The sequence below is a fragment of the Meriones unguiculatus genome, chromosome 11, assembly GCF_030254825.1.
Source record: "Meriones unguiculatus strain TT.TT164.6M chromosome 11, Bangor_MerUng_6.1, whole genome shotgun sequence".
Taxonomy (NCBI): Eukaryota; Metazoa; Chordata; class Mammalia; order Rodentia; family Muridae; genus Meriones; species Meriones unguiculatus.
In genome coordinates this window covers 26,284,092-26,301,659 of record NC_083359.1, presented here as the reverse complement: position 1 = coordinate 26,301,659, position 17,568 = coordinate 26,284,092, and the positions used below count along the sequence as shown (strand labels likewise).

Here is a 17,568-nt window from a genome sequence, read left to right as displayed (position 1 = left end):
CAGGTGGCGCCGCGTCCCCGGGCCCCAGGATCAAACTGGCAGGGTGACTGGGGACCCCCCGCGAGTCCCAAGGAAGGTAAAGCCTAGCTTTTCCCCTGGACGAGAAAGGAGGGTTTACAGGAAAACACTGCCCAGAGCCGGGGAAAGAAAGACTGCCATTCCCAGCCCCCCGCCCCTCGGGGCGCGGGGCGCCGGCGGCGCATGCGCGAGGCCCGGCCCCCAATTCCCCGAGCGAGGGAGGGAGGCCCCCGGCGGCCCGAACTGCTAGCCGCGGCGGGACCGAGCGCACGCAGGGGCGCGCCGGTGGCCGGGCCGGACGGGCTGCGGAGGCGGTGGTCGCGAGCACGCGAGACCGGGGGCCAGACGGCCACCGGTGGGCAGAACGTGCCCTGTGCGGAAAGGGACCCTCCACCCGCGACCCTCCACGCGGGGACAGCGATGCGTGAGTCTCGCCCCGGCTCGAGGGCAGGATGTGCGAGCAGGACAAAGGCTGGGAGGCGGGGGAGGAGTTGGGGACTCAGAGCCGGTGACCCAGCCAACCCTGGGCGAGCTACCGCGGCCGTCAACTTTGCAACTTTTGCAGAAGGGGACCTTGGAAATTCTGCAAGTTGTTGCACTCAGTTCCAGATTGCCCAGGTTGGGAGGGCGGGGAGAGGGGAGGGGGACACCGCTGGCTCTTCAGGACAGCGGGCGACTGCCAGCTTCAGCGGGGCAGGAGGGGGCGCCCGTCCGGGACAGGGACAGGGACTGGCGAGGATCCGGGCCACCGAGGGCGAGGTAGGGGAAGTGTCTCCGATCGCTGAAGCTCCCGCTGTCCCCGCAGGGTGCGCCCCGAGATCTCGGTAGCCTCGGATCTGCGGCTGTGATGGATGAGCCGTGGTGGGAAGGGCGCGTCGCCTCAGACGTCCACTGCACCCTGCGCGAGAAGGTCAGTCCTTCCCCGCCCTTGTCACTCGCAAGGACTGGGTATTTAGAGTCACTGTCGCTCTCCTGTAGGTGTCTTCAGGACACCCCGTGTGGGAACTCAGAACTCTTTTTCCCTTTCTATTTGTGCGCCTGCCCTTTTACCTTCGCAAGGAGTGTGGTCTTCCTCCAAGAGATTAAAAAACAAACAAACAAACAAACAAACAAAAAAACTTGAAGTCGTTTTTTTTTTCAGGAGTGCAGAGTTCCAAACAGAGTTCCAAACAACTAAATGAAGAATAGTTTGTATTCCCTTGGGTTGCCTTCCAAGATTACTTTAAGTGATACAAGAATTGACTTTAAAAAATACTGAATATCCATTTCAGCGTGTAATTCGAAGACACAGAACACAGCAGGTTCTGCATACTGTATACGATGCTGATTTTCCCCCTTTATTGTAAATAATGATGTAGCAATTGCTTTTAAGATAAAATTATTGGGCAGTGGTAGAGCAGATGTCTAAATAAATTTATGTAAACGTAGTAAAGTTACAGTTCGGTGTAAAGAAATATTAGGTAGATGGTGGGATTACATCGTTCAGGCAGGACCTGGACCATTGAAATGTAAAAACCATTGAAGGTAATCCCAGCGCTGTGGAGACAGTAGGAGGATTTCCACAAGTTCAAGGCCAGCTGAATCATTATGGTGCATTCCAGGAAGGATAGGGCTACATAGTGACACCTTGTCTCAAAACAAAAGAAAGAAAGGAAACACTAATCTAACTGAAAGAGGTTGCAAGCTAGAAAGCTAAGGGAGAAAACACAAATTCCCCAGACAGTTGGCCTCCTGTGGTAGAAGGTAGGGATGGCTGAAACCTGATCCCCTCTCAACTTCACCTCCCCAGGCTGCTGGTGGCCACTGGGAAACTGGGAACACCCAGGGATCGGAGGCTCCTCTGTTGCTTCCTTCCTGTCCCAGGGCTGAGAAAGGTTGTGTGAAGCGTGGAAGCGGAGCTACAGTAACAAAGTACTGGGAGCTGGAGGGCATCCTCCAGCAAAAAATGTATTCTCTGATTCAGAAGGGTGCAGCAGATGATCTTCCCATTTGTTCTTGAGCCTATTTCTTATGGAGCCCAGGCTAGCTGTATACTCACTGTATAGTCCAAACAGTCCTCAAATTCATGGCCCAGTTGCCTCAGCTTTCGGAGGCACTCTTAGCTTCCTAACTATCTGCCTCTGTGTCACCTCGTATGGTCTGTCTGAGGGTCTGTGACCGTTTTCCCGTAGGGGTCCACCATAACTTAATAGCACACAACTGAACTTTAAGTGGGACATCTGAAAGGATGTGACTTTCAAGTAAGGTCACATTCTCAGGTTCCAGGTGGATGTGAATTTAAGGGAGAAGTGTTTTCAACTGGTTTGTCAGGCCAACGTAGGACTTCCTGGGGCATGTGGGTCCCTGCAGAATGGAGCCCCCACCACCACCATCAGTACATATGTAATCAGTGTCTGTGGCAGTCCTATTTAAAGAGCCCCCAGATTCTCAGGGAAGGAGGGTTGCCTCATTGGGGAGTGAATGTTTTCCAGTCACACTAATGCTTTATTCTTTTTTTTTTTTTTTTCTCTTTTTCTTTACGTGCTGACCTGTCTCTCCCTGGCTTAGCTTTCCCATGTTACTTTGCTTTTTCCAGAACAGAAAGTTCCAGTCTGGGGATCTGGAGACAAAATCGGGTTCTAGTGGCTCTTTTCAAAAGCAGGACATAGTACTTAGCACCTTTAACTAAGCACTCAGAGACTGGAGTTCAAGGCCAGAAATCAGGGCCAGAGGAGGTAGGGTTGTTCATGGAACAGTAGTTCTTAGTCCTTTTCTAGAAGTACTGGCTGAATGAAGGCAGTGAGGACCACTGGGGAGCTTGCCTTCCTGATTTAAGGGAACTCAAGTAGTTGCCATTTCTGCATTCAGGGCATGATGGGAAGAGAAAGCTCTGTGGAAACAATGTAACTTGCCTAAGACACTCCAGGTTGGAAGCTGGCCTTAGGGTCAAAACTCATGTCTTTTTAGTTACAATGTACCACATCCTCCAAATACTGCTTGACTGTATTCTTACTATGTATCTTCTCCCTCTTCAAAGCTGTTTAAGATAGTTTGGCTTGATGGAGTTTTAAGTGAAAATTGCCTGATTAAGAGACTGGTACTCGTGGTGATCTGTCTTTGAGGAACAAGGTCTGGTCTTTTGCCTTTCCAAGGCAGGATATTTTTTTTTTTAAATTAACATCAACTCTAATAATATGTTCCTAATACTGTAGAGCAACTTTACAAGTGCCTGGCACATGTAGAGGCTCACCCTTTGTTGCATGTTGCCAGATGAGCACAAGGCATGTTTGCATACAAGCTGTACCATTGTTTCTGCGTAATCAGTAGCACCCATCCTTTCCTGGTGGGCAAACCTGTCATCTCGGGGACAGTGGGAGCCCCACTTTGTCGGATGGGAGAGTCTGGTGTAGCATCATACAGCAATTAGAAAAATTTAGCACCATATAAACAAGTCTAAGTTATGTATGCAAATCAGTAATGACGCATCTCCTGAGCTGACTAATTTACCTCCTCTCAGCCTGTGGTTCAGCCTTCTCCTATAACCAGAATTCCACTGTGTCACTTTCTTGCTTCAAGACCTGTTGCACTTCACATAAAATTCCCAGGGAACTGGAGAGATGGTTCCATGATTAAGAGCACTGGCGCCTCTTGCAGGAGACCCGGGTTCAATTCCCAGCACTCACTGCTGCTCGCAGCAATCTGTAACTCCAGTCCTAGGGTATCCGACTCCCTGTCTTCTGGTTTTGTGGGCACTGTGTGCACACGGTGCACAGACATACATGTAGCTAAAACACCCATATGCATGTTCAAGTAAAATTCCCAGTCCCCACTATTACCTGGAATTCTTCACATAGCTTCCCTGGCCAACTCCCTTATCTTGAGGCTCCCTCGGAGCCACACAGACTTCCTTTCTGTCCCTTGAGCATGTCAAGCTTCTTCATGCCCCAGGGCCTTTGTACAGGCTGTTTCTTTGCAGTCTGTGTTTCTCAGTCTGTGTCCTAGTAGACTCCTACTGATTTAGCATTCACACTCCAACCCTGTCACTGTTAGATCACCCTGTTTCATTCTCTTTATAGCATTTCCTACTATCTGAAATCGTCTACTGTTAGTTTACTATCTTTCTCCTGATTCTAAAAATATGTGTTTCACAAGAGTCTGCCTAAGCCTGTCTCAGGCAGTTCTGGGACCTCCATGTCTGGAATGGAGCCTTCCTTGTATGCTCAAATGATGAAAAGGAATCAATCCATATTATCTCCTATGAAGTGGAGAGAAATATTTTATAGGACTATAAGGATCAAGGGAGGCAATCTAAGAATATGAGCTATGTGGAAGGTATGTGGCTGGGGTCCTGCCTTCCCCCTTAGGATTGTGGGAGAGCAGTGGACCCTTTCATGTAATGTGTGCTCAGCTAAGGCTTGGGTTTGCTCCTCACCCGTGCACTGAACATGACAGAGGAGTGTATCTCGACCACCTGGGAGGCATGGAGAGTGGTACTGATATTTTTTTTTATGATCCACACCCTCTTGAGCACAAGATTAATCCCAGAGCTATTTTTTTTTTACCCCTCAAAAAATGCATCTTCCTAAGCCTAAAGTTAATACAGTCCTCGTTCTTCTACCTAATTGGTTTCCACATGTTTGGGATGTGCATAGGAGCAGGGCACAGACAGTACTTACCCTGAGGCTCACCTTTCTCATCCTGCAAGCTTTGTCCATCCTCCCCACTGTGTGTCTCAGCCCCACTAATCTTGCACTTACTTTTTTCCGTGATCTTTTTCATCCATGAAGTAACTACTCCCTCAAAGGAGGCCGTGAGCAGCTTGTGGGCATGAGGTTTGCACTATGCCTCCACATTCCCTGTGCAGCCTCTGGTGTAGAGAGAACTCAGGGACTGCTTCCTTACCTGATGCAAGCACATCAAGCTGAGGAGCTAGAGAAAGGAGCCCGGGGACTTCACCCAAATGTGTTGAATAGCTGTACAGAAGCGCTTTTCTGGAACCCTATGCCTGGTCTTTGGCATTGGACTGGGGAGTGGTGCTCCTGCTTAGGCTGGAGCAGGCCATAGTGCTGGCTGCAGGTCAGACACAGAACCAAGGAGAAATACCTCCTTAGCTCCCTAGACACCTGGATACTGTCCTCTCAGATAATGCTGGGTGGCATCATAAGAAAATAATTAGCCACAGAGGCAGATGTCCTGGCCTGGGCCAAGGTATACTGTAAGTAGCGGGGAGAAACGACTACCTATTGAGGAATAGGAATAATGTTTCCCAAACAGCCAGGGGGAATCCATTTTCCTTCCTGAATTTTACCTCCAACTGAACAATCAGCAAATATAGACAAATCTTGTTCTCATCTCCTGTGGATTTATGGTCAGTTTCTAGCCCTTAATCTCTAACTAGAAGGAGGGGGTGAATGCAAGCAAGGAAGATGTTCGAGGATCCTTCCTCATGCCCGCGAGTTAATGCTGGGTTGCATGAAGACCTGTTTCCAGAGGTTTCAGGGTAGATTCATCCTTCCCAATGCCACAAGGCAATCCCCCACCTTGACATGACACAGTAAATCTAGCTTTCTGGGCTCATAAGACCCTAAAGCCTAAAAGCTTTTCCACCAGCTCCTCCCTGTCTCCTGGGATGGAAGTCATGGGGTGCCTTAGGGTCTGCTCATCCTGCCCTAGATTGAGATCTTGCTCTGCAGACACGTTTCTCCTACTTCCTGAAACTACTTCATCGCACTCTGAGAAGACCTTGCCTTTGTGAAACTATGCTTTCATTTTTCTTTGCATTGCCAGGGATCAGACCCAGGGCCAGTGATTGCCAGGTAAATGCTCTCCCACCAAGCTATGTCCCCATGTTGTTTTAACTAGTGGATCAGTAAAGGACATAGACATATTTAGTAGTTTGCGATTGCATTTAATGCTGCTATCTTCCAAAACAGCGACAACAAAGCTTTCGTTCAGTGATGATACTGTTTTGGCTGCTGTACTTACTATACACTTTACACCTTGCTAGAATCTCTCCATATATTATCTTGTTTACACTCCCTCCCTCCCCATCTTGGTTCCATTGCTGGGATTCATCCCATTTTGCCATAGGGACCTGTAAGGCACAGTGTAAATACATGTCTTAAAGTCACTTTTGAAAAAAAATATTTTAGCAAAGAGTGAAAACATCAGCAGAGCCGGAAAGGGACTTAAACTCTGTTGTTCAAGATGCTGTAGTCTGTTTTGTTGTGCTGTGCTCTCAAGGAACTATGCTTTTTCTAAGCCATGCCCAGAAGACAGCGGCTGCAGGTGCTGGCCTCACTCTGGGCATTCAGAGGGGCTACTGTCAAGTACAACCTCTTTGATCTTGGCCATGCTTGCTGTCTCACTTGTGAAAGATCATCCTTGCCTTGAAACACGGCCTCTGCAACCGCATGCCTTGGGTAGGCAGAGTAAGCTGTTGTCACTTGTCAACTCTTTCTCTTAAATTCCATTAATTTCCTTACACTAGGCCGAGTCTTTCTCCTTAATGAAAAATGTGACCCAAGTCCATGTTCAAAAATCTGAATAGGAGTCAAGCCTAACAGTGCAGGTCTTCAAACACACTCCTCAGGAAGCTGAGGCAGGGAGACTGAAAGTTCAAGGCCTGCCTAGGCTACAGAGCAAGTCTAAGGCCAGCCTGAGACAACTTACTGACACCCTGTCTCAAAAGTTAACTTTAAAAAGAACAGAGGAAAGCAGGTACAGTGGTTCATTTCTGTAATCCCAACACTCAGAAGGCTAGGTCAGGAAGACTGCCTTGAGTTTAGGGACAGCCTGAATTACGTAAAGCTCCAGGCCATCCCGGGCTACAGAGTAATACCTCGTCTCAAAAACATGAAGTAAATAAATAAGAAATAATGACGTAAAGGTAGAGAATACAGCTCAGTGGAAGAGGGCTTGCCTAGCGTTCCTGAGAGCCTAAGCTGAATTCCCTAAAAGAACAAAATAAGCTGGCTGATAAGCAAAGCGGCTCAGCTTGGTTATTGTCCATTTGGGTTTTCCACTCTGTTTCCTCTTTGGGTTCTGAAATCCTGTGTACACAAAGGGCCATTTTTCCATACATCGGAGACACACCCATTCCTTCCAATAAAAAGACATCCTGGAAAAAAAAAAAAAAAAAAAGAAGAGTTGAGTCTGCCCAGTGATAGTCTCAACTAGTGCTAGCGTGCTTATATCAGCAGGGCTATCTCACGGCTGTGGTTTTCTGCGTCGCTCTAAGCAGCTGTCCTTGGTGGCTCCTTCCTGGAAGTGAATATTACTTAAGATTATAGGACAGAGAAGGCGTTCCTTCTGTCTGAACTGAAGAGCTGAAGTTTAAGCTGGCTTGAGCTGCCCAAGAGGAAGATGCAGCCAGGATGGAAGACTGATGCTCAAGAAGGATGAAAAGCTGTTGAGGGCCCAAATGGCATTCCTTCAGCTGGCTAGCTGTGTAGCCCCTGACCACATTGCATCCCGCCTGTATATTCGGAATGTGTGTGTGTTACTGGGAATGGAACTGAGGACCTCATATATACTAGGCAAGTGTTCTTCCACTTAACCCTGCTTTCCTTTCTTTTCTTTTCCTTTTTTCCTTCTGAGACAGGGTCTCTCTGCCTCGGCTGTCCTGGACTCACTTTGTAGACCAGGCTGGCCTCAAATTCACAGCGACCAGCCTGCCTCTGCCTCCCCGAGTGCTGGGATCACAGGCATGTGCTGCCGCCACCCAGCTTTTTTTTTTTTGTTTGTTTAAGTTTTGTTTTGAGGCAAGGTCTTACTAAGCTTCCCAGGCTAGCCTGACTTTTGATCCTCCTGCCACAGCCTCCAAAATAGCTGGAGTGACAGGCCTGTACCCTGAGGCCTGACTCCTTGTAAGTGTCTCGTGAGAGGACAGTACAAAATGTGAACAGGGACTCTCTTCTTGTCCCGGGGAGAAGATGAGGACATGTCTTTTATGTGACCCTCCAGCCCTGAAGCATGGGATGTAACAATTGGGCTGGCCCCCTGGTTGCTGGTAAAGCCTGTCCTTGATAGCAAAGTGAAGGCACAGCTCCTAAGGCTAGTGCTGGCCCTGAGCCTGTGCCCCTGACTGGGTCCTTGTCTCCTTCAGTCATTCAACTGCTTGGGCAAAGGGAATGTAGTCAGAGGTTTTTCTAGAATGTAAGCACCTGGCAGAATGAGGTCACGTGGAGCTGCACACACACGCACACACACACACACACACACACACACACACACACACACACACACGGGGGGGGAGTTTGTTTGAAAAACGGCAAAAAATAAACACAAAAGCAGTTGGAGGGTTGGCTCAGTGGCTAAGAACACTGGCTGCTCTGCTCCTCCAGAGGACTTGGGTTTGATTCCCAGCACCAACGTGATAGCTGACAACCATCTGTAACTCCGGTTCCAGGGGATCTAGCACTCTCTACTGGTATCCTTGGGCACTGCACTCATGTGGAGCACAACATACTGACAGACAGAACTCCCATATACACTTAAGAAAATAAATCCAGTAAGCCTGTGAAACTCCTGTTGTAGGTCAAGCGCTGAAATTAGCATGCCACTATGCCTAACCCTTGCCTTTAAGTGTTCATCGCCAACATCGTGTGCAATGCTTTACTTCATGGCTGCACCAGGATTTGATTGTTCTTTTTGCTGTGGGACAAAGTTCTGATACTTGCTCTTATCAAGTTCAAGTGCGGTGGATGCCCTGGGCTCGGTGGAGTATGCTTGTAATCCCAGCTCTCCCAGAGGCAAGGGCAGGTGGATTGCTGTGAGTCTGAGACCAGCCTGGTCTACAAAGTGAGTCCAGGACAGCCAAGGCTACACAGAAAAATCCTGTCTCGAAAAAAAATCACACACATACACACACACAAAAAGTGTGACGGACATACTGACATATCTTATGGTGTACAGGTCTGAAGTGTGCATACAGTTTACAGTGCATTGTGAGTTTTCAAGGATGAGTACACATAACTAGCACGATCAAGACAACAGATGTTCTGTGAACCTGAGGAGCCCCCTTGTTCCTCTCAGTTGTCCAATCCTGCCTCCTACGCTAGACCGTCCCTGATCAATTTTTCTCTGTTACAGTTTAGAATTAGTTTTTTTTTTTCTAGAGTTTTATGTGTGTGTAAGTGGAGTGACACAGGCCCTCTTCTATGCTTTTCAGCCTGACAGGATGCTTTTGCGAATCACCTGTGCTGTTCTGCCTTTCGGGAGTCTGTTAGAACTGTCTGATCCACCATCCTTCCCCTGAATGTCTGTTGGGTCATTTCAAGCAAATCGCTTCATTGCCTATGGCACTGTGGCGATGAGCCTTATCTTCCCGTCTGTCTAGGGATAAATTCCTAAAATGGAGTTGCGTGTGACCAGATACGAGCGTAAGAAACTTGCATGTCACCAATCAAATCCTCAAGAGGGTGCACTAGTGTACATTATGGCCAGTGAGCATGCCCGCTTCACAGTAACTTTGCTGCTGCTGGCCCGGATGGAACCTCCTTTTAAAAATGCAGTGGCCTGGGATTAGCTAAAAGTGATGTCTCATTGGCTACATGCAAAAACAAGGGGACTCCAGAGTGAGAAGTCCCCAAAGAGAAAGGCGCGGGGAAGGTCACAGTCTTAGGCCTCTCAGAGGCGGATGAATTCCCAGTTGCCTCAGTGAATGGGCCCAAAGCCCTGTGAGGAGCTGAGTGAGGGCTGTTGGGAGTCTCCGGTGGAAACTCTTGCCCCCTCTTAACCCTGGCACTGCAGCGTGTACTGCAAGTGGCAGCTACTCGGTAATTGGATGCTTTGGAAGCAGAGTTTCAATTATGCGGAGGCTCAGGGTCCCTTGCAGGTCACTGGAGCAGATGGTGCCAGACTCTGGAGTCATTAGAGTGGATTGCATAGACAGCCTTATCTTTTCCAGTGTGAATATTTTTGGTCACCAGGAAAAAAAAAAATCCAATCGGTTTAGAGCACCTCTGACTCTGAAGCTAACCATTATGACTTTTTGTTATTGTTTGTTGGGGGGGTTTTTTTGCCCTTGATTTTTTTTTTTTTTATCTATTAAAATTTTTTAGACAAATTTATTTTGCACTTCCCTTCTGTGCCTACTGTCTGCTCCACCCCCACGTGTGTGTGTGTGTGTGTGTGTGTGTGTGTGTGTGTGTGTGTGTGACAGGCTCTCACTATGCAGCCTTGGCTGGCCTGGAATTCTTATGTAGAGCAGGCTGGCCTTGAACTCACAGAGATCTGCCTGCCTCTGTCTCATAAATGTCTGCCTTGCTCCTCTTATATTTTGAGACAAGAAGGTTTGTCGAGCTCACCCATTCCCTACACTGATGGCCAGCAAGCCACAGGGATACCTGTCCCTGCCTCCCTCCCGTACGGTTAGCCTCTGAGGGCAAGGACTGCAGCTTCTCCTCCCAAGCAGGAGGTGCTTAGGACATGCTCAGCACAGACATGTTATGCAACCAAGGACTGTGCACTACAGCCCACAGTTGCCTCCATAGGCTTCCCTCCTACCACAGTCTAGAGGGACAGGTGGCCCAGGTACTCGTAACTACCAAACTTGTAGAAAACCAGCCTCAAGACCTTAAATGTATGCCCAAGGCCCCTAGTGAGTAGGAAAGTTAGATCTGTGAAACCTTGCCACCAGCTGTCCTGGACTTCCGCCTTAGCCAAGACATAGCTTTTTCTGTTGTTGTTGTCACTGTGAGGCCCTGGCTGGACTAGAACTCTATGTCATCCAGGCTGGTCTCTACCTTACAGAGATCTACCTGCCTCTACCTTTGAGCTCAGGGATTAAAGGTGTATGCCACCACCTCTGACTCAAGACTTACTTTTTTTTTTGTTTGTTTTGTTTTGTTTTGAAACAGGTTTTCTCTGTGTAGCCCTGGCTTGCCTAGAATTATCTTTGTAGAACCCACGGAGATCCACCTGCCTCTGCCTCCTCAATGCCGAGCTGTGTGAGAAGGTGGGTATAAGTTGTACAAAGTTTTTGACTTTGCGCTAAAACCGGTCTCCTTTCCTGCTAGCTTTGGTTCTGACAGAGCTGCAAACGAAGACTCAGTTGAGCATTTTAGCACTCCTGCCCTCTCATCCTCCTCTCTACAAGCATCCCCTGAACCCAGCCACAGAGACAGTTCTCCATCACCCTGAATATTGCAGAGTTTAGTTCTCATGGTTCTCTTGTTTATAGGCAGTGTCACTATGGAGCCCAGGCTCACCTCAAACCTGCCATCCTCCTGCTTTAGCCTTCTAAGACTATAATCTTGTGAAATTTTGCTCAGACCTTATAGTTGCTTTAAAAACTAACTGAGAAGTTGTTTCCAGAAAGTCTCGTCAGATCGATGGGGGATACCTTGCCAGAGATGGGGACGACCCAGGAGGTAACATTTCTCAGCGTAGAGATTCTAAGCAGGAGGGAAGAAGTCAAACCATCCACCATTAGGCTTTGCTGCCTCTGAGTCAGAGGGTAGGGGAAGCAAACTTTGGACTATCTTATCTTTATCGGCGCTCAGTGTGGCCCACTATGGAGCCTCTTTGTCTGCAGCATTTAATGAGCTCCGCATGTAACCCGCCATCCTGATGCTCTGCCAGGGGAAACCATATCCCAAAATCTGCTCCAAGAACCTTACTTAGCATACATACCTAAGAACACTCATATAAAACCACTTATAGCCACATATTAATGGCCATAAGAGACAGTAATGACAGTATCCCTTTAATGGGTGCTTACTGTATGCTAAGAAGTTGATGTCCATAAGCACCATTTACTGAGTGCTCAACTGTCCGCTAAGTGATGGATTTCCCTTCTGTTGCTAAGCCCTTGTACAACCATCTCGAGTGGGTCCCATGACTTTCCAGATTGGGATGTGCTAAGTTTAGAGAACGGAATAATTTAACTTGGTCCACAAAGCCAGTAGGTTGGAAAGTTTAGTACGACTCCTCGGAGTTCACCCCTCACTGTCCCCCACACTGCCCCTGTACAACAGGTGAGAGGCTTTGCCTGGGGAGTACTGACAAACTATAGCGGATGTTTGAAAGGTGAGGGCAGGTAGAGGCAGGTATGAAGGAGTTTCTCTAGCACGGCCCAGGGTAGCATGTCACAGTCACGCAATGCATGAGCCCCACAGCAACTGGCTTGTTGATCTGGAGGAAGATAGGAAGATGGACCAGGAGTTTTGGTTTTTGGGGTACTGGTCTCCCTAGAGACCTTATCCCCAAAGTACATGGAAGAGCTGTGAAAGAGTGTGCGGCAGGCATGCTGGCTCCAGTTATTGGAGCCTGGTTATTAGGGGTGTTGCAGCCATCCAAGGCAGTGGAGTGTGAACCAGCACAAGAAGAGCGCCCACCGTTAGGTTTAGGCACTAGGGTCAAGAGAACCAGTGGACAGAAGCAAAAGCCTGCATGTTGCTCCCTGGTTGGAATATAGGAGCTCTGTGACCAGGCATGCCCAGAGTTTTCACAGGAAACATTGTTCTTGGAGAGTCCCAGAAGGAAACACTGTCTAGCAATCTTGAAGGACAAGCTGCCAAATAAAGGAAGTTGCTGCTGTTTACTGGACACCTACAGGGTGCCTGCCCGAGACTGCCTTGCCCACAATTTTATCTGGTTATGGAAGTTGCTTCAGAGAGGCTGAGAATGTAGCCCAGGTGGCTGAGTGCCTGCTTAGCATACACAAAGCTCTGGATTTTATCTCCAGCGTCATATAAACTAGCATGGTGGTACATACCTATAATTCCTGTTCTCAAAAAGTAGAGGCAGGATGATCAGAAGTTCAAAGTCATCTTTGGACACATAGCCAGGTGGAAGTCAGCCTAGGATATATGAGGTCCCTGTCTGAAGAAGGGAGGAAGGAAGAGGGGGAAGAGGTAGAAATAATTGCTCAAACATTCCCAGCAGCCCTTTTCTGTGCTATTTCTTATTTTCCCCTCAGCTGACTGCACACCAAGCACCGGGAGCCGCTGCGATTTGGATGTTGAGCCCTTTTTAACCCTTGTTGAACTGACTTGCAGAGTACAAGAAAGAGTGGCTTGTACTCTGGCTATCTCCTGAACCCTTGATTCCCCGAGGCAGGCGTTTAAGAGATGAATGTAATTGCTAGGGCTGCTGTAACAAAGAAGGAGCTTCGGGATTTTAAAGAGCAGAACTGCATTCTGCTGGTTCTGAAGTACAGGGCTGTAATCATGGTGTCAGCTCTCAGAAGGGGACCTGTTCCTGCCTCTCCCAGCCTCTGGTTGGTGGGTGGCAGTCTGTGGCACTGCTTGGCTTCCAGTTGCATCTCTCCTGTTCCTGATGTCTTAACAACATGTTCCCTCTGTTCCTCTTTACCTTGTCTTCTATTGGTCTGTTTGGTTTTTTGTTTGTTTCTTTGTTTGTTTTGTTTTTGTTTTTTTTTTTTTTCCAGTTAAGAAAATTTTAAGACTTACTTTATATGTATGAGTGTTGTGCCTGCATTATGTCTGCATAGCGCTTGTGTGCCTGCGGACCTTGGAGGCCAGAAGAGGGCATTGAATCCCATGGAACTCAACTTATGGATAGCTGTGAACCACAGTATGGGTTCTAGGGACTGACCCTGATCCTTTACAGAAACAAGCACTCTTAACTACTAAGCCACTGCTCCAGCCTATGTTCTTTTCTTTAAAGGAACTATCCTAATCCACTATGACTCCATTTTAACTTGATTCTGTGTCTAAGGTCACATTCTGAAGTTCCAGGTAGACGTTTGAAGAGGACACTGTTGAATGCTGCATAGGGAGGAGCCTCTATTTGTAAGCCGGTCTTGAGGAATTACTGGTCCATGTGGTCGGCTGTCCATCATTTGAGAGACTCGGGAGTGAGGGGTCAGGGGAGCAGAACCCCACTTGGAAGTAATGGTGGAAGTTAATTTCCCATTGATCCACGGTGGGCTTCGCATTAAGGTGCCCAGGAGAAGCTATAAAAGGAAGAAGAGTGACAGCAGCCAGGAGTATCAGTGAGGCACGTTAGAGGCCTCAGCAGAAGAGTGGCAATGATGGCTGCCATCTCAGAGCACTTGTTTAGCTTGTCAGGCCTTGGTTCATTCCCCAGCAGACGTGGGTGGGGGTGGGAGAGAGAGAGAGGGAGAGAGCCAGGAAAGAGGAGGAGAAGGAGGAGGAGGTGATGGAAGAGGGACCCAGAGAAAAGAGTTGCACGGATTAGGTCAGTTACAGAGCCACCAATGAAGCAGGGTCACACTGGTCTGACCCTAGATAAGAGAGTGTAGGGGGGGTGAGGAGTATCCTAGTCCAGGAGGGATGAGGGATGTGCTCATATCAGGAAGCTGGCTGACTTGAAGACCTTGGGGTCAGGGGTGATGAAAGAGAACCTTGCATGTTATCTGTGGGGTTGTTTGGAGGTCTCAGGGGCCTAAGTGGGGCGGCAGACCAGGGAGGGGTGAGCAGACATGAGCAGTGTGTGGTCACAGTCGGCCATCCTAGCTGAGCCTGGTACTGAGTGAGGGTCAGTGACTTCGGCTCTCAGGAACGAGGAGATACGTGGAACTCACCCATCTGCCATTCACTGAGTCGTCCAGGGGGCCAGAGGGACAGATGTCACAGGCATAACTTCCCACCCTGCTGGAAGGAAGTTGAGCCCAACTTCCGCAGAACAGGATGTTGCCGGCACTGTTGGCTTTTGGAGAGTGTTGAAATAGTGGCTGCATAGGAGGAAAATGCCTCCTTGGGCTGAAGCAGTAGGCTGAGAGGAGGAGGGGAGCCTGGGGCCCAGCTGAGAGGCCTCTGAAGAGCCCCACCCCCTCTCCTTGCATTTTCCTCTTGAGATTTGCAAGTCTCCACTTCCTGTCAGCCACTTTAGTTGTACATGGGGCTTCCTCACCTCTGAAATATATAGGCTCCCAGATGTTGTATTTTCAGTCTGGCTGGCTGGCTGTCAGGTAGCACTCTATTTATCAGAAGGCATGTAAAATTGTTTGTCGTACTGAAGAAAATTCCAAACATACATCAAGTCCTGGAAGAGGTGTAGAAGCTTGGGGAGCAGGATTTCAAGGAGTAAAAAAAAGGCCTGTTTTTTCTTGCCTCGGGGTGGCATGTTCCTCAGTCCAGCAAGCAATAGCACAAGATTTCCATGGAGGAAGCAGGCCAGTGTTTACAGAGGAATGGAAGCCACCAGCATATTGTGAGATATAAATTGGTGAGCATGAGAGGGGGTACGGGTGTGCAGTTAAAGGGTTAAATACCTTCAAGTACTTAGTCCAACTACCCTGGTCCTTGTACCTTTGGTAGGCACCCCAACCTTTGGCTGCCTGGGGCTTCCTCATACCAGCTTCTACAGCCTGTCAAAGCTCCTTCTCAAGCTGCTAATACCGTGGCCACAGGGAAATTCTTACCGAGGCAGTTTGGCAGTCGGAAGCTGGGCTTCTTAATCTCCGAAGGCTTTTCGTAAACCTCGGGGTTTAGGGGAATCAGATTATGAAGCACTGAGCGAGGGATTCTCACCAGAGCCCCGCCTTGTGGATGCTCTGGAGTTTCCCAGCACGTGCATATGCCCCTCAGCCAACCCCCCCCCCGAAAACACTGTTTCAGTCCAAGCTTTCTGGAATACTGCTGTCCTGCTCCCCCAAAAGGAGGTGGTAGAGGCGGTATTCTAGGGCAAAATTAATTTAGTGTACAGTTCCCCAAAATTGTATAAATATTTTTTCACTGGACAAATGTCCCAGGGACTGTTGATACATGCTTTTGTATTGCTTCCCAAACTGGCCCATAGAATCCTTTTCCTTTGGAAGCATGTCACAAGACAGCTATGTCCTGTGTCACATACATCAGGAAACAGTGCCTTTGAAGTGTCTGATAGGCAGGTAGATAATTTGTCGTCCTTTTTATGGTCTTTTTCATATATCTAGTAACATACAAAATAGTAGGGTTATTATGATATTTTCATGCATACACATCACGCCACCTTGCCTGCGCTTCTAATTCTTCTTGAGGCTTACACTCTTCAGAGACAGCACCTTTCCTGTTTGTGCTTAGGCAAGAAAAATGCTTCCCCTTTCTCCAGGACTTGAGTTCACCCATTTTCTCATACCTCACCTCCGGTCTGCACGAGTTTTACAATTGCCCACTGAAATGAGCACATCACTGTCCTCACCCATGCGGTTCTGTGTGGTGTTCTCAAAAATGGGAGCTTCGGACAAGTGTTGAGCACCTCTTCTGTATCAGGTATCGGGGTTACAAGCTGAGGGACGCGAGCCTAAGTCTCCATCCCCGTGCCGTTAACAGTCTGTCAAGGAAGGGCAGTAAGAGTGAATGAGTGAGCCGGTGGGCATGAATGGATGAAAAGCCTGAGATGCTTAGGGAGTTTTTGCCTGGCAGGGCAAAGACTTTTAAACTGATGTCTGAAGAAAATAATGCAGCCCAGGACTCCAAGGGTGAATAAGAGGGGTTTCCACCCCCGGATCGAAGAAGCCAGTGGTGACTGAATGAACTTCACAGTGCACTGGCCTTCAAGGTGTCAGCAACCTCCACGGCTGCGCAGCCACAGCGATGGCTGCCTCTCAGCTCCCGGCTCGTGCACCTGCACCTGGCCCCGCACACCGGCGGTGCCCACACTTCTAAGCCCAGCACAGATATGAAAGAGTTTGCTTCCCTACCAAGGGCAATGCCGCCGTACAGGTGTGGTGGCGGAGGGGACGGGGCACATACATGGGATCTTTGCAGACCTGGCCAGGCTCCCCCACTGTCTGTGTATGTAACTCAGAGCGGGGACTTTGTGCAGGTTGGGATTCATGCCTCTTTACCTGTTTCCCTGAACTTGCCCCCTGGGGTTACTCTCTTTCTACCGGAGAGCCCCAGCGGTTTCTTTAAATACATATTGCATTCATTTTTCACTTGTTCTGTGTGTGCGTGCGTGCGTGCGTGTGTGTGTATCTGTATGTGAGCACAGACGTGTGCGGCATGTGTGGAAGTCAGAGGACATCCACACATGTGTGGGTCCCGAGGACCATCAGGCATGGCGGCAAGCACCTGTGCTATCTCCCCGGCCCCAGCATCAGTGGTTCTAAAGGAATCAAGCCTGACTTGACATCGCCACCTCCCTTTTCCCTCTGAATGGCTCTTCCCGGCTCCGATGTGTGGGCCCCCATGTCACAGCAGGGGGCAGTCCTTCTGTGGGCACTGACACCCCCACATTGGTTATCCAGAGAAGGATGCAGGATGTCGAAAGAAGCCTGAGGGAAAAGGAGAGCATAAAAGGCCAAAGGCATAGGAAGGATTCCCCCAGACATTCCATTCATTTATTCACACACGCCTTCACTGAGTCAATAGGTATTCACTAGCCCTTACTGAGGGTTAAGTCCATTTCATGAAATGGAGGGAATTCACTTTGTTTGAAATACCTGCTGGTTGTGAGAAACTCCTGAGGTGCTGTCATAGGGGACAGTGGTTGGGGAAGGCCTCTCTAAAGACCAGTGGGAGAACAGAGGGCCAAGGGAAGAGAGGCAGCCCACGTTTCTAATAACCAAGGTTCACGGCACACTGCCATGAAATACTATGCAGCCATTGAAAATGTCGAAGAAGCTCTGCAGTGGGGAAACGGGAAGCTGTTGTG

At 48.8% G+C, this 17,568-nt stretch overlaps 1 protein-coding gene across 1 annotated transcript in view; it reads left to right on the top strand.

Moving 5' to 3' along the window:
- The first annotated feature begins 277 nt into the window (after positions 1-277).
- Ccnjl (cyclin J like) overlaps positions 278-17,568 on the top strand; it is a 54,698-nt gene continuing 37,407 nt past the window's right edge. Inside the window, exons 1-2 of the mRNA XM_021648690.2 lie at positions 278-442; positions 824-928. Coding sequence (XP_021504365.1) covers positions 866-928 — 63 coding nt within the window. The 5' untranslated portion in view covers positions 278-442; positions 824-865. The remainder of the gene's footprint in view (positions 443-823; positions 929-17,568) is intronic.